This window comes from Trichosurus vulpecula, chromosome 8 (genome assembly GCF_011100635.1).
Source record: "Trichosurus vulpecula isolate mTriVul1 chromosome 8, mTriVul1.pri, whole genome shotgun sequence".
Taxonomy (NCBI): domain Eukaryota; kingdom Metazoa; phylum Chordata; class Mammalia; order Diprotodontia; family Phalangeridae; genus Trichosurus; species Trichosurus vulpecula.
This window is the reverse complement of record NC_050580.1, coordinates 254,016,393-254,032,703: the sequence shown is the minus strand read 5'-3', so window position 1 is coordinate 254,032,703 and position 16,311 is coordinate 254,016,393. Positions and strand designations below refer to the sequence as shown.

At 42.0% G+C, this 16,311-nt stretch overlaps 1 protein-coding gene across 3 annotated transcripts in view; it reads right to left on the bottom strand.

Moving 5' to 3' along the window:
- Positions 1-1,714: 1,714 nt before the first annotated feature.
- ASB2 (ankyrin repeat and SOCS box containing 2) overlaps positions 1,715-16,311 on the bottom strand; it is a 93,767-nt gene continuing 79,170 nt past the window's right edge. For all 3 annotated transcript variants that reach the window (XM_036735716.1, XM_036735718.1, XM_036735717.1), the window contains 3 exons: positions 14,825-15,386; positions 9,468-9,621; positions 1,715-5,984 (listed from right to left, as the gene is read on the bottom strand). In XM_036735716.1, the coding sequence (XP_036591611.1) occupies positions 5,848-5,984; positions 9,468-9,621; positions 14,825-15,386 (853 nt within the window). In that variant the 3' untranslated portion in view covers positions 1,715-5,847. The remainder of the gene's footprint in view (positions 5,985-9,467; positions 9,622-14,824; positions 15,387-16,311) is intronic.

The window sequence follows — 16,311 nt, the reverse complement described above, 5'->3', positions numbered from 1 at the left end:
GGATAATGCAGTTTAAGCTTCATGGAGAGCAGCAATCAAATTTTTAAAAAGGGAGGTGACAGTCCCTCTCTACTGTGCCATTTGCCAGACCATCTCTGAATATTATGCTCGGTTCTAGGCACAACATTTTAGGAAGGACATTGATAAACTGGAGAATGACAAATAATGGGGAAAGGCCTTAAGATGATGCTATGTGAGAACCAGTTGAATGGATGTGTTTAAACTGGAGAAGACTGCCACCTATTGTCTCAATGCTTTTGCGTAGAAAGTGTCCTCCATGCAGGAAACGATTTACCCTGAATTTTAACATTCCTAGCTTCCATGGAAGCTCAGTCTAAGCTCCACTTCAGGCCTTTTCTGATCTCCTCCCTTGGTCTTTGCTAGATTTCCTCACCTGAAAATATCATGACTATACAGGGTATCCTGAAAACCTTAGTGCATTTTTAAAGCTTTCACCCCTTAAGACCAAACTAAGATTTTTGGGACACCCTGTATTTTGTATTTACTTACACATATACATGTTGTTTCCCTAAAAGACTCTAATGCCCCTCTTAGAGGCAGGGCCTATTCTGTGTTTGTCTGTGCATTTCCAACACCTGGCACGGTGCCTGGCACATCATCGGCTCTTCATAAATGCTTATTAATAGATTGGTTGATTGGCCGGCCTATAAAACGGTGATGGTGACATTTGTCCTGGCTGTCTTATGGTCCGGTTGTGAGGAAAGCATTCACTTTTTAATCTTGAGAAGTCATGGAGATACCAGCTAAGAGCAGTAGCAACAAAGCCTCATTCTGATGCCCTTTCACCTGAGGACCCTCTGGACTCTTACAAGGAGGCGTTGTGTGGTGCAGGAGGAATGTTTGTGTAAGACCAACCGTCCTACGTGGCCCCTTGGCACCTTCCATCAGGAGAGCGGTGGGCAAGGAGAGGAAGTAGACGAAGAAGAATAGCGTTCATCTAGCTCTTTAAAGTTGGCAAAGAGCTTTACAGATGGCAACAACCCTGGGGTGTGGGTGTTATCATAATCACCATTTTACAGAGGAAGAAACTAAGGCTGACAGAGGGTAAGTGACTTGCCCAGGATATGCAGCTAATAAGCATCTTGAGGCAGGATTTGAACTCAAGTCTTCCTGACTCCAGGTGCAGTGCTCTACCCACTGCACCACCTAGCTACCAGTATATTAGAAAAGAGTTCTCATTATTTCAGGTTCCTCTTTTTCTAAGGAGTATTTGGTATAGTGACAAAAACACTGGATTCAGAGTCGAATCCAGACTCTGCTGTGTAGCACCTCTGAGACCTTAAATAAATGACTTAATCTCTTGGGTCTTCATTTTCTTCTTCAGTAAAATAAATAAGTGGTACTTGATTATATTTAAGTGCCCATGTTCTAAATTTTATTATCGTGATAGTCTGTGATCAGTGCAGTGAGGTGGTACAAAGGACAGTGTGCCCGGCCTGGAGTCAGAACTCATCTTCCTGAGTTCCAATCTGGCCTCAGATATTTACTAGCTGCGTGACCCTGGGCAAGTCACTTAACCCTGTTTGCTTCAGTCTCCTCATCTGTAAAATGAGCTGGAGAACAAAATGGCAAACCACTTCAGTATCTTTGCCAAGAAAACCCCCAAATGGGGTCACAAAGAGTCAAACACAACCGATAAATGGCTCAACAATAGCGACTCTATGGTCATTTAATACAAAGACCAAAGGAAGAATAGTGTTCCAAAGCTATTTACTAGCCCGTTGTCCAGATTTACAATATTATAGTACATACTTATAAATCACGTGGGAGAAAGTCGTGGAAAGCATTTTGAAGAGATTTAGCACCCCAAAAGCCCCCAAAGCACATCCTTCTTCCAGCCCAAAAGTGTTATCTTTGGTACAAAAAAGTATAGCAGTCCTAAGACTGGCATGGCTCATGCAACACTGCGCCCTTACCACCACTACCACTAACTAGATCCCTGCTCTTCGTGGTACAATGAAATTGCTACTCCTTCTGTCCTATCCAAGGGTTCATAGAGCTCGGAAAGCTGCAAGACCAGGGAAATGAATCTACCACAAAGAGATCTCTGCTGAACCCCTATAACTTTAGTGGGTATAGACTTACCTGTCATCAGGTCTTTGTGGAAGAAAATAATCTCTCATAACTGGTGACAGCAAGAACCAGCATGGTGTAAGGGAAAGAGGGCTGACTTTGGGATCAGACCACCTAGGTTCAAATCTTGGATCTCCTGTGGCTTTGGGCAAGTCACTTAATTGCTCTGTGCCTCAGTTTATTCATCTGACAAATGAGAAGGCAGAACTCTATGATCCCCAAGGTGCCTTCCAGTTATAAATCTCATGGAGTGTTCTTCCTGTATCTCCAGGAAAGATGAGCTTAAAGTAGGTGTATGGAAGAAGCATGCTGGGGTTTCCTCATTTGTCAAATGAAACAATTGGATAAGAAATCCCTTTCACTCCAACATTTTATGGTCATATGATCAGAATAAATTGGAAGGTAAGAAAAATTTCAAGAAATCATCATCCCTTGTATCTATCTCTCTGATGGCACAGGCACATGTGTGAAGAAACACTGAGAAGTGGGATTCCTGCCTTCAGATTGGAGAGGATCTTTATTCTCTAATTAGTTTCTAATTCTTAATTCTAAAAAAAAAATGTAACTTTTACCTAACTCAGTATACGAAAACTCAAGCTCTCTCAAATTTGAATTTGGTCTAACAATTTACAGGGGAAAAACCAAGTCTATTGTTCAAATTATGACATGCAGTTGGATAGACAACCTATGGAGAGTAAAAATAGATAATAAGATGAGTCCAGAATTAAACAAAAGGAGAGTGGATTTCCTTTAGGAAATTGCAAAACTTTTTTTTAATGACTACAAACTTTCCCCCCAAATGAAAGTCCATCTTTTTAATAACAATATTCAATTGGTGTTATTATATGGCTGCAAGACATAGAACATGACAGTCTCTGAAGATTTTAAAGTGACAATATTACAAAAGGTTTCTAGTCTGAAAAATTCCATAATTCTAAATAGTCTGCATGATTCAACAGGCCGTCTTTTTCCCTCCCCACCCACCGATATATCCCATAAGACAATTCTTGAGTTATCCCTTTCCTGGGTTCCTGTGGCAGAACTTTTTACCTTCCTACTTGTTGCTGTTGCTTTTCTGTATAGCAAGGAGGGAAGTTAAATCCTTTAAGGGACAGTGTTGGTGTTTTGTAGGCAATGTTTTCTCATCTACAAGCTCATGACACCATTGGACATCTAATGGAGTCATGCAAATTAAATTTTAGCCTTTGGAAAATACAGTTGTTGGTTTGGGAGTTAATTTTTAAATCTGTTAGAGAGACTGTAGTTTCTGCTCCAACTCTTTATGGGACCTTTGGCAAGTCACCCTCTCTAGGCCACAGTTTCCTTATCTATAAAATAAGGGAGCTGAGCTAGATGACCTCTAAAGACCCTTGCCACTAAAAGATTCAAAACAAGTACTTTATACATGCATTTGGTTTTATGCTTTGATAGCAAGCATTACTACTAACCTATCACAAACTCAATGCTTCTCTTCACCCAGACACTAGGGTTCAGAGACTGCTAATATATCTGAAACAGAAGAGTTCTTAGAGATAGATCATCTCCAACTCTTTCATTTTACTGTTAAAGGAACAGAGGCCCAGAGGAGAGGACGAGTGAGTATTGCTAGCAGGCAGCACTGGAACCAAAACCTGGAACTTCTTCATGTCCAAGTGCCTTTTCTACAACCTCACACTGCCCCTCATCACATGGCGATGCCCCCGTTTCCTTTCATCTAACAACTTGGAAGAGTCTCATACAAATAAAACAAGAACTTACCTCTCGAATGTTATTACAGAAAGATCTATGCAAATGCAAGCAGTTTTAGGACAAAACAGAGCAAACGGCACGAGGAGTGGATTAATTAAGCTCTTCCATTCATTGGGAATGAGCACAGGGAGGGCTGAAAAGGAAACATAACTGCAGCGGACATGGGCCTCACCAACCAGCATACGTGTTGCGTGAGATCAGGAAGTGAGGGGACACAGTGGATAAAGTGCTGGCTTTGGAGTGAGAAAGAACTGAGTTTGAGTTCAGTCTCAGATGCTTAAATGCTGTGACTCTGGGCAAGTTACTTAACTTCCCCCAGCCTCAGCTTTCCCCATTTGTAAAATGGGGTAGTAATAGTAGCTACTTCACAGAATTGTTGTGAAGGTCAAATGAATTGACATATAGAAAACATTTTGTAAACCTCAAAGCATTATTATCATTGTTAGAGCTCCAGGAAAGCCCTGTAATCATCACAGTACCTTTGCTTATAACATACGCTAAGTGTTAAGTGTATGTTTTATGGTTTTTTCCAGTGTCTTGACTCCTGTAGAAGAACAGATGTGAGGGAATGAAGACTATTGTATCTCTGTGAATAAATATATTTAAGAGGCTTCCAAAGGTGACGTTGGTATACAATGTGACCCCCATAGATCCTAGCTATGACATGAAGATACAAAGGAGGGTTCTTTAGGGTAAGAGGAGTGAATCTTTAGGAAGGGACAGTGATGAAGAACACCAATAAAACGTTTATATTAAAAAATTAAGTTAGGCAGGGGGAAAAATTGCTGACAGGTGTCGGGTCTCATGTAGGAGGCATCCATCTGTATCTATCAAAACTTTTAGACGAACAATTCACCACAGTCCCCAATCTCCAATCACAATGTATTGAGAAGAAAGCTGAGAAGGAAAAAAATTGAGTGCAGAAAAGGAAGAAACCGAGGGCACAGGCTATGAGATGGGGGGGGATTAAGTCTCGTTGGGGAAGATTTATTTTTTAAAATGCTCTTAGATCTTTAAGAGGTTCAGCAACATGACCGCACCACAACAAGGAACCACTAGGTGGTACTCAAAATGAAAGCAGAAGTGATCATCAGGTTTGGATTGGAGAAAAATGTGCCAGATTTAAAGCAGAAGCATATGATGCAAAGGATGGAAGGAATCTCACAGAGCAGGAAGGCCAACCACTGTTCTTACAATGGAAGTTACTGAGACCCAGAGCAGGGAATGACTTGCCCGCATTCTCACTGCCCTTAAGTGGTGAATCTGGGATCCCAACATTCGGACGCCATGTCTATGCTTCTATTACCTGATATTACTTATCAGGGACATTGCACAAAGAATTACTGCATAGCACGTGAGGTTAGACCAGAAGTCCCTTCCCACTCTGAGGTTTCGTGATTCTTGAAGTAAAGTAAAAGATTTACCAAAGATTTGAGGCAGGAGAGAGAGGGAAAATGAAGCCAAGTTAATCTACTGAAATCTGCTGAGATACTGTGAAAGGCTAATGGGTTATTCTAATCTTTAACAACTATATCACGGCATACCAGGCAAATGTTGCTTTCGTTTTTCTGTATTTCCTGGACTTCTTGAGACTCCTTTCACCTTGGCCGCACCCCCAAAGGCTTGGAAAACCTATGAAGTGAGAAGTTTTCTTTCGTACCAGTTTCTACTTGTGCCAACATTGGGGATAAGTCAATAAACCTGTCTTCTAGTCTGGAAATCCAGTCATGGCAGCGTTTGTGTAAGTCTCACTTGCTCCCTCCCCCTTCCCCCTCCCCCAGCCCACCTAGCTGTTTTGTTTTCCCTCTTTGCTCTTGGACTGTGGCCCCACCAACGCAAGTCTATGTGCTGGCCACAGTGATGGGATAGCTGTAATCCTTGTGAACCCGAGGACTGTCCTGTCAATTGACCATCGTCACTGGGAAGCCACCATCATCCTGGTACTTAATCACTGTGCTGTGGAGAAACTCAAAGGAAGCTCTGCCTTCCTCCAACATGTGTAAATTACTGAGAATTATCATACTGCAGATATCTGATCAACCGGCCAGGGAGCGGCAAAGTGTCTATGAGTTTGATGCGGTATTTCCCAATCGCCTTTCGAACCCTCAGACGGCAGAGGTGAGCCAGGGGCCTTGGCGGCTCTAGAACAAAAGGAAAAAGACTTAAGTCAAGGATTTATTTGAAGGCTTGAGAACCTCAGACAGACTCAACCCCTAGAGATTCTAGCCTTGGCAATGGGGTCCCAGTGACTGAGGGCAGGGGCTAGTAGGTTCTTAACTCAGTCGAATCAAACTTCTTGTACAGAGCATACACTTCATAAATGTTTGTCAAACTGACCTTCGTTGTGATATCTTGACCTCTACCTTGATATCTATTAGAATTATTCTTCTAGAACCCTGAATAATTAAATGATGGAGCAAGAATATACATAAAGGATAAAAACAGGGAGGTGAAGGGGAAAGAACTTGGAAGTGGAGTCCAAATGCCGGCTTTGACCTTGGTGGGCTTCATTTTCCTCATCTATAACATGAGTTATAAAGACACTTACATCAGCCACCCCCTGGGGTTACTTGGAAGGAAAGAACTTTATAAACACTGAAGTTCTCTGTAAATGTGTTATTGTTAGATAGGCTATCTGATATGGGAAGTCACTTTTCATAAAGAAAGTTTTCTTCTCAGTTAAAAGAAAGGTTTGGACAAAATAATGTCTAAGGAGCCTTCTAGTTCTAACATTCTTTATTCTGTTCTAAGGTCTCCTTTTAGCTCTGAAAGTCTAGGAATCTATGACTCAGGCTTGTATTTCCATCTCCCCTAGAGTGCCTAAAGCTGTATGCAGCACACAGTAGGGACTCAGTGAAAACTGGTTTTTGATAGAGGTCTGAGCCAAACTGAGCTTGGTCAGGAGGTTGCCCAGGGAGGCTTTTTCTTCATGACCGTAACTACTATTACAGAAATAGGATGAGAGGATCATAGATTTAATAATAATAATGTGTCAATCCGTTGTGTTTGACTCTTTGTGACCCCAAGGATCAACCATCCATCCATCCAACCATCTTGGCAAACACACCGGAGCGGTTTGCCACTTCTCTCTCTAATGAATCATTTCTCCACTCTGACCTGTCCATCGTGAGTAATCCTGCATGGCATAGCTTATGGTTTTGTTGAGCTACACAGTCCCTCCCCCACAAGAAGGCAGCGATCCAGGAGGGGATGATAATACCTAGCTTTTACATAGTACAACAAGGGAGTGATCTAGGGGGGAATAACATCAGTAGCTAGCTTTTACACAGTGCCACTAAGTTCTGGGTTTGTCCACTTTACACATATTATCTCATTTGACCCTCACAACCATCCTGGAGTTAGGTGAAATCATTATCCACATTTCACAGTTGAGGAAACTAAGGCAGAAATGAAATGACTTGGTCAAGGTCACATAGCTGGTGAGTGTCTGAGTCTGGATTTGAACTCAGAAGCTCCTAATTCTAGGCCCAGTACTCTATATGCTGTGCCACCTAGATCCCTCTACATGGAAGCAGATGTTGGCTCAACACCCAGAAAAACATTCTAATGGCTATCGCTGCCCCAGAATGGAATGGGGTGTTTCTAAGGGGAATGAGCATTCTCCTTTGGGAGATTTTTAAACAGGGTCTGAGTAACCACTTCTCAGAGATGTTAAAGAAGGCATTCTTGTTTCCATTAAGGGATGAACTAAATTTTCTCTAAGGTTCCTTCCCACTCTGGGGATCTTTGATACTATGAACAGGGATCAGATCTCCAGTTCAATTTAGACTATGTTGAGAGACCTATCTGTACCTTCTTTGCCTGGAAAGTCAACCTAGCCAGGGGCTTATCAGAGAATAGCGTCAGTTCTGATTTAGAACTTCAGTGAAACAAGGGTCATAATCTTGTAATAATGCCTCCATATATATATATATATGTATATGTATATATATAATATTTGTATACACACATATATGTGTATATGTCTATGTAAACTAATATATATGTATATATACATATACATACATGCATACATAGACACACATATATAATATGTGTACATATATATATATATATATATATATACTTTTCTTTGCAACCCTATGAGTAGTTAGTGAATTTATCATCATCTCCACCAGACAAATGCTCAAAAATGTGAGATAGCATCAGGGTCACCTAGCTAAGAGGGAGTCAAGCCCTCAAGGAGCATATGTGTGTGTGTGTGTGTGTATACATAAACACACATACATGCATACATATATATATACATATATATTATACATATACAGGGTGTTCCTAAAGTCTGGACACATAGGCAAAAATGCATATTTTTAAGAAATGAAATGAAAGAAATTTTGAACAACATTTTATTTAATTGGAATATTAACAAATAACATCTTCAATAGGATTTCCATCATTTGTGATGCAAAGGTTGATGCGCTTTGCAAGATTCACGTGAACTCAATGCAATAACTCCACATTGCCTACGTGTCCAGACTTTAGGGACACCCTGCATATATATATACACACACACACACATATATATATATGTGTGTATATATATATGTGTGTGTGTGTGTGTGTGTGTGTGTGTGTGTGTGTGTGTGTATATACATATACACACACTTGGAAAACTTTTCCTTGCAACCCTAGGAGTAGTTAGTGAATTTATTATCGTCCCCACCAGACTAATGCTCAAAAAAGTGAGATGACATCAGGCTCACCTAGCTAAGAGATAGTCAAGCCCTCAAGGAGCTCATATTCTAATGGAGATTAGGGGAGAAGGTAGTAGGAGCAATATCCTAGCTCTTCCACACATGCAAGTTAATGCTAGTTTTTCGTGAAAAGACACTGAGGCATTTCTTGAGATTTGGTTGACTCAAAGGAATAAAGGTTTATGCTGGTGACATCACTTCCTCATCACCTGAGGGGAAAGCAGCCAGGAGGCATGCCAGGGAGCTTTAATGTCTGATTATTGGATCATCTTGGGTAACTCAGGCAAGAGAGCTTTGCTCAGCTGAGTCAGCTTGAGAAGCTTCAATTTCTCTCTTTATTTTTTTTAAATTAATTTTTTAATTAATGGAATAAAGCAAGCATTTCCCTAACATAGTATATTAATCATCTTTCTTATCGTTTTCTTGCTATGACTAACTAAATCTCCTTTTGCTACCTCTTTAATGACTTAAAAGTTCTTCATTTTATTCCAGTATCAAGGCTCAGTGACCAGGGAACCAGCCTAAGTCCAACCCAGCCCAGAACAGAGGGACATGTAAATAACATGTGAGATTATACAGAAGGCATAGAAGGTAATCTTTGAGTGAAAACCGCTAGTGGAGGGTAGTGGGATACTGGGAAAGGCCCCTCTTCAGAAGGGTGGCACTTGAGCTAAGTTTTGAAGGAAGCCAGGAGAACTAAGAGGTAATGAGGAGAGAGAGCATTCTAGGTATGATGGATACTCAGCATAAAGGTCCAGGGATGGTGGATGGAGGGCCCTCTAAGAGGAACAGCAGCATCTGGGCCAACCTAGGTAGACGGTAGTGTATGTGGAAGGGAATCGAGTGAAACAAGACTGAATGGGCAAATCCTCTGCCAGGAGCTAGATGATACCCATCACTCATAAACACCTGCTTTTTCTTTGATGACAGCCCAATCTTCATAGCTCTCAATGTGTTCCTTCAGCCTGGCACACAGCTGCACATTCCCAACGTAATCCAGGAGAACATCAATGATGGGTCCCGCCCAACGGCTGACCTCAGGGGCAGAGATGATTTCACAGAACTGAGAGAAAGAACACAGGCAGTTCAGGATCTCAACCAATCAATCCATTGACCGATCGACAATCATTCATCAATATTTCTCTATAATAGTCCAAGGATCCTAAGATGAAAGATTCTTAGATCACGGTTCTACCACTATTTGCTGATCCTGCTTTAAGCCCATTGGGCCATGAGAAAGGAAATAAAACATGGCGGAAAGAGTTTGGAACTTAGCCCTGGACTATGTAATTTACTAGACATGTGATCCTGGGCAAGTTACCTCCTCGCTGCCTACCTGTTTCTTCTATAAAATGGGCACACCATTGCAATACTTAACTCATAGGGTCACTGTAAGGATCAAATGTGCTAATGTAATATGATTCTTGGGCAGCTAGGTGGCATAGAGGATAGAGCACTGGGTTTGGAATCAAGAAGACTCATCCTGACAAGTTCAAATCCAGCCTCACACACTAGCTGTGTGACCCTGGACAAGTCACTTAACTCTGTTTCCTCAGTTTTCCCACCTGTAAAATGAGCTGGAGAAGGAAATGGACCATTCTGGAATCTTTCAAAAGAAAACCCCAACTGGAGTCATGAAGAGTCTGACACAACTTAACAATAATAACAAACCAAGTCCAGCGTTTAATTCTGGTCCAACCAGTCCAGGATTCTAGACACAGCTACAGGGCATAATAGATAAGAGTGCTGGGCCTGGAGTCAGGAAGACCTGAGTTCAAATCCTGCCTCAGATACTTCTTAACTGTGTGACCCTGGGCACAGGTTCTAAACCCTGCTTGCCTCAGCTTCCTCAACTGTAAAATGGGATCATAACTGAACTCCCTCATAGGGTTCCAAGTGCAGTGCCTGGAACACAGTAGGTGCTTAATAAATTATTGTTTTCTTTTCTTTTTTCCTCATTTCCTTCCTATGTTTGACAGCATTCCCCTTAGGAAGTGTTGTGGGAGGACCTGGTAGCCTCCTCTCTCTGTCACCGGGCCCTCCCAAGCGTAGATTCATTTGGTTCAAACTACCACCCAATGCAGTCATCTTCTCTACAACATTCTAACCTCTGTTTAAATACTTCCAGGGATGGTCACCTTATTACCTACCAAAGCATCTCATCCTTGTGTTTGAAGCATCACTACTTTTCCTGGGCATCCTCATATGACCTTACACCAGGTGGCTCCCTTCCAGACACACACAAAACAAATGGTGCCAGTAAGTCGACGGTTTTGTTCAAGAGAGACGAGGAATGTACATTTGCAGGATGTGATGAACCTCATCCACTTTTGGAGAGTTGCCTGCCAAACCTTCTCCCTGGGGTAGGCTTTTAAATCACCCGAGATGATGGACCAGGGAAATAATTTAATGAGCTAAAAGACTTTTTAAACGGGGACATCAATCCCTACAGTGCCCTAAACAGAGCTACAGAAACTTGGGTTTTTTCCTTCTAAGTTATTAGTCAAATTTCTCAGCCTGGCAATGTTCTAAAAGGTATTTTTCAAGAGCAGCTCTTTCTCATCTGCAGACTGCCCTGGCCTGTGCCCATCTCCTTCCCTCACTTTGGTTTTGGCATTACTGCCCCCTAGCGGCACAAAGATTAATTATGGCTTTGTCCTACTTCTAAAAAATATAGTGTGATAACTTCATTTTGGTGTAACTCGTTTCCTTTATAATCTTATATATTTTATTTTCTGTGTTTGAGAGCATTCTGAGAAGAGGTCTGTCGTCATTGTGTTGTCGTGTGATTTTTCAGTTGTGTCTGACTCTGGGACCCCATTTGGGGTTTTCTTGGCAAAGGTACTGGAGTAGTTTACCATTTCCCTCTCCAGCTCATTTTACAGAAGAAGAAACTGAGGCAAAGAGCATTGACTGACTGGTTCAAACTCATATAAGTGTCTGAGCCTGGATTTGAACTCATGAATCAGAGGAGTCTTCCCAACTCCACCCCCATTCACTTTGTCACCTAAGTTGCCCAGTTGTCATCAAAACTAGCATTTAATAGAACTTTACAAATATTATCTCAATTTATCCTCACAACAACCTTGAGGTAAGGGCTACTATTATCCCCACTTTACAGATGAAGAAATTGAGACAGACAAAGTTAAGGGGCCTGTCCAAGGTCACTTAGAAAGTGTTTGAGGCTAGATTTGAATGTAGGTCATCTTGACTCCAGGTCCATTTCTCTATCTGCTGAATCATTGAGCTTCCAAAGCTTCAACAGACAGCCAAAAAAGTCAAGAATCCCTGCCCTGGAGATTCATTCATCTATGTACAGAACACAGATTGTTAGATAAGATAGAGCTCCTTGGGAAACTCACAATCTAGGAGAGGGTTCAACATATATAGAGAGAATGCAGAATATGCATGACAAGTACATAAGAAAGGTGCAAAGCCAAGTACTAGGTGAGTCCCTAGGGGAATCCAGGAAGGCTTCCTGGAGGTAGGTTTGAAAGAATAAGCAAGAATTCAATAAAGAGAGAAAGGGCAGAAAGAACTGTGGAAGCAAAAGCACAGAGACTATATCTCTGCAGGAGGTAGAGCGTAATCTGATGTCAAAACATAGAAGGCCTCGAATGCCAGGCAGTTTGAACTGTACTGAACAGACAATATGAAACAACGAATTCTTTTGAAAAAAGGAGTGATATGACCAGATCTATGCATAATTAAGATTATCTTCTAATTGTATTCAAGATGGATTGGAAGGGAGAAAGCTTTGAGGCAGAGATACCCAGAGGTCACTCAGTTATTTCCCTGGTCCATCATCTGGGTGATTTAAAAGCCTATCCTAGGGGGAGAGTTTGGCAGGCGACTCCGCAAAAATTGATGAGGCTCAACCTATCCTGCAAATGCATGTTCCTCATGCCCCTTGAATAGGAAGCCTACTAACTTAATCCTAGTGCATTCCTTCTGTTAATTATTTCCTATTTATCTTGCATATAGCTTGCTTTTTATACATTTGTTTGCTTTTTGCCTCCCCCACTCAATCGTAAACGCTGTGAGGGCAGGGACTGTCTTCTCCCTCCTTTTGTAGCCCCAGCACTTAATAAACGTTTACGGACTGGTTGGTTATTGCTGTAGTTTAGACAGTTTGTAATGAGGGCTTGTACTAGGGTGGCCGCTGTGGGAATAGAAAGGAGAGGGAGATAGGAGATATTGGTGAAGTGAAATTAACGGGACTTGGTAATTGATGGCGTATGAGAGGAAGAAGGGCAAAGGTAACCCCGAGATCTAGTCCTACGTTCCCCAAGCTGATTTAGGCACGGAATAATTTTTGTCCTTGAAATAAACTGAACCATAGTGTTTGGAATTTAAAGAGAACATAGACTAGCCCCTTCATTTTTCAGTAACAGTTGCCCAAAGGGATGAATCAATTTGCCCAAAGTAACACAGATCTTCCTCCCCTACTAGATTTGAAATCCCACAAGTGCAGAGGGCATAGGTATTTTGTTTCATCTTCACAGCCTCCTCAAGTATCTTGTGTCTCTAGTGCTTTGCACACAGTAGGAACTTAACAAGTGTTTACTGAACTGATTAAAAACTTTGCAATTGACAATCTATACATGACTAATGTGGAGTTGACCAGACCAGAGTACAGGTCAGGAAAAGGCATGGTTCCACTGGCCTCTGCCCTAAAGAGGCCGTATCTACAATTCCATGCTCCATTCTGGACCTCACATTTTATGAAGGATATTGACAAATCGGATCACATCTAGAACAGCTAGACTGGGTGGGAGGGGTACTAGACTATGACATGGGAAGCACATGGAAGAACTAGGAACATTTAACCCAAACTAGAGAAGATTTGCTTGTTTTGGGTTTTTTTAGGGGAGGGAGGTAGAGAACAATCTGTCTTTGAATATTTAAATTTTCATAGGGAAAGATTAGGTTTGTTCTTCTTGATTCCAAGAGATGGAATAAGGAAACATGGATAAAAATCAGAGAAAATAATAGGAATCTATAGGAAAGTAGGAGGGGGAGGGGATAAGAGGGGGGGATGATAGAAGGGAGGACAGATTGGGGGAGGGGACAGTCAGAAGCAAACATTTTTGAGGAGGGACAGAGTCAAAGGAGAGAATAGAATAAATGGGGGGTGGGATAAGATGGAGGGAAATATAGTTAGTCTTTCACAACATGACTATTAGTGTTTTGCATGACTACACATGTGTAACCTATATCGAATTGCTTGCCTTCTCAGTGGGGGTGGGTGGGAAGGGAGGAAGGGAAAGAATTTGGAACTCAAAGTTTTTAAAATGAATGCTAAAAATTGTTTTTACATGCAACTGGGAAATAAGACATACAGGCAATGGGGTATAGAAATCTCTCTTGCCCTACAAGAAAACAGAGGGGAAGGGGATAGGGGAAGAGGATAACAGAAAGGGGGTGTGATAGAAGGGAAGGCAGATTGGGGAAAGGGGTAATCAGAAAGCATGCCAGCTTGGGATGGAGGGAGGGGAGAGATGAGAAAATTTGGAACTTAAAATCTTGTGGAAGTGAATGTTGAAAACTAAAAATAAATTAATAGATTAAAAAAAGATATTGGGTTTTTAAATCTCTTCATAGTCTGTCCCCTTCCTGCCTTTCCAGTCTTCTTATACATTATGCCTTGCTACTTTTCAATCCAGTCATACTGGCTTACTTGCTGGTCTGCATACATGGCATTCCATTTCCCACCTCCATGTCTTTGTCTTTGTTGTGCCCTATGCCTGTAGTTTTACCTCTGTCTCTCAGAATCCAGGATTTCCTCCAAGGCTTAAGTCAAGTGTCACATTCTACCTGAAATTTTTTCTGATCCATCCCCCTCCAGCCTAGTTGCTAACGCTCTCTTCCATAAAATTCCTTATATTCGTTTTGCATATGTTATGTCTAGCTGTAAATCTTTGTTGTCTCTCCCCATTAGAATATAAGCCCCTTGAGAGCAAGAATTATTTCACTCTTATCTTTGTATTTCTAGCACCTAGCACAGGGCTTGGCACATAGTAGGTTCTTAATAGAGGCCTATTGGTTGATTAAATGTCAGGAAAAACCTTCTAACAACTGTACAAAGACCCCAAAAATGTGAAATGGGCAATCTTGAGGCCTTTAAGTGGAGGCCGGATAACCCCTCTTTGGGGATGTCATGGATGAGATTCATTATTTGGGCAGAAGCTGGACTCAATGACTCCTGAGATCCTCTCCAGCTCTGGGGTTCCATGATTTTAGAAGTCTTGGGTTTCTCTACCTACCTGGATGACGGTGGGTGACTTGTCCAAGGGCATCTCATTGAACCTGCTTGATGTGGTCTGTGTGGCTGGGTGGGGGCCATTCCCATACTGACAGGTGAAGCAGGAATCGCCATTACACCCTAGGTCCATGAGGAATTTCAGAAGTGAAAGACACTTCATGGAGAACATGATAGTGGCTGGGAAGGTGGTGGGATGGCTGGAGATGTAGGCATCGATGTTGGCCCCATGGTCCAGCAGGAGCTGCATCGTCTTGAGGCAGCCATGGCGGATGGAGATGAGCAGAGGGTTGATGATGTCCAGGTTGGGGCTTGCCCCCGCCTGTAGGAGCATTTCAGTAGCGTAGATGTTGTTATTGATAACAGCGAAGTACAGGGGAGTGCTCCGCCTGTCCTCGTACAACCGGGACCTCTCGGGGGACAGGGTGGCATTGACGTCGTAGCCAGCATCCAAGAGCTCCTCTAGCACATCATCATTATTCCTCTCGGCAGCCAGGTGAAGGGGGCTTATCCCACTGCGCTTGACACGGGTGCGGCTGGTCACAGGAAGCAGCATCTGAACAATCCTATGACGCAAGACAGAAATAAGTTATGGGATATCTCACTGAGAATGGGACAGATACAGTCATGTTATTCTGGGATAGCAGAAAAAGCAATGGCCTCAGAGTTTAAAAACCTGGTTTCTGGTCCTGATTCTGTAACTAACTCACCTAGTGACCTTAAGCAAGTCACATAACCTTTCTGACCCTCAGTCTCCTTTTCTATAAGAATAGAGGTGACTAGGTAGGACAGTGGATAGAGAACCAGACCTGGAGTCAGGAGGATCTAGGTTCAAATCCAACCTCAGATACTTACTAGATATGTGACCTTGGGCAGGTGACTTAATCTTTGTTTGCCTCACTTTTCATTATCTGTAAAATGGGGATAATTAAAGCACCTACCTCCCAGGGTTGTTGTGAGGATCAAATAAAATCACATTTGTAAAATGCTTATAGTAAGCTCGATATAAATGTTAGCTGCTGTTATCAAAAAGGAAATCATGCCATCTGTCCTACCTGTGTTGTTACAAGGATCAAAGGATGAAAAACCACATGAAAATACTCTAAAAACCAGAACTGTTTCAGGAAGGTGCTATTTTTATCACAGTCAATAATTGAGGCAGTCAGGTGGCACAAAGGATAGAGCGCTAGGCCTGGGGTCAAGAAGAAACACGTTCAAATCCAGCAGACGCTTAGTAGGTGTGTGACCCTAGGGACAGGACCTGATCTCTCTCTGCCTCAGTTACCTTAACTGTGATAGCGCCTACCTCTCAGAGTTAGTGTGGCGACCAAATGAGAATGCTTGTAAAGCATGAGCGCAGAGCCTGGCACATAAGAGATGCAACATAAACGCTAGTTATTCTTATTAATTCAACAAACCTATTATGTTTCTAGTACTATGTAGGCATTCTGGGAGAGAAGTATGGAGTAAGAGAGCCAAAAAGGCAAGAAA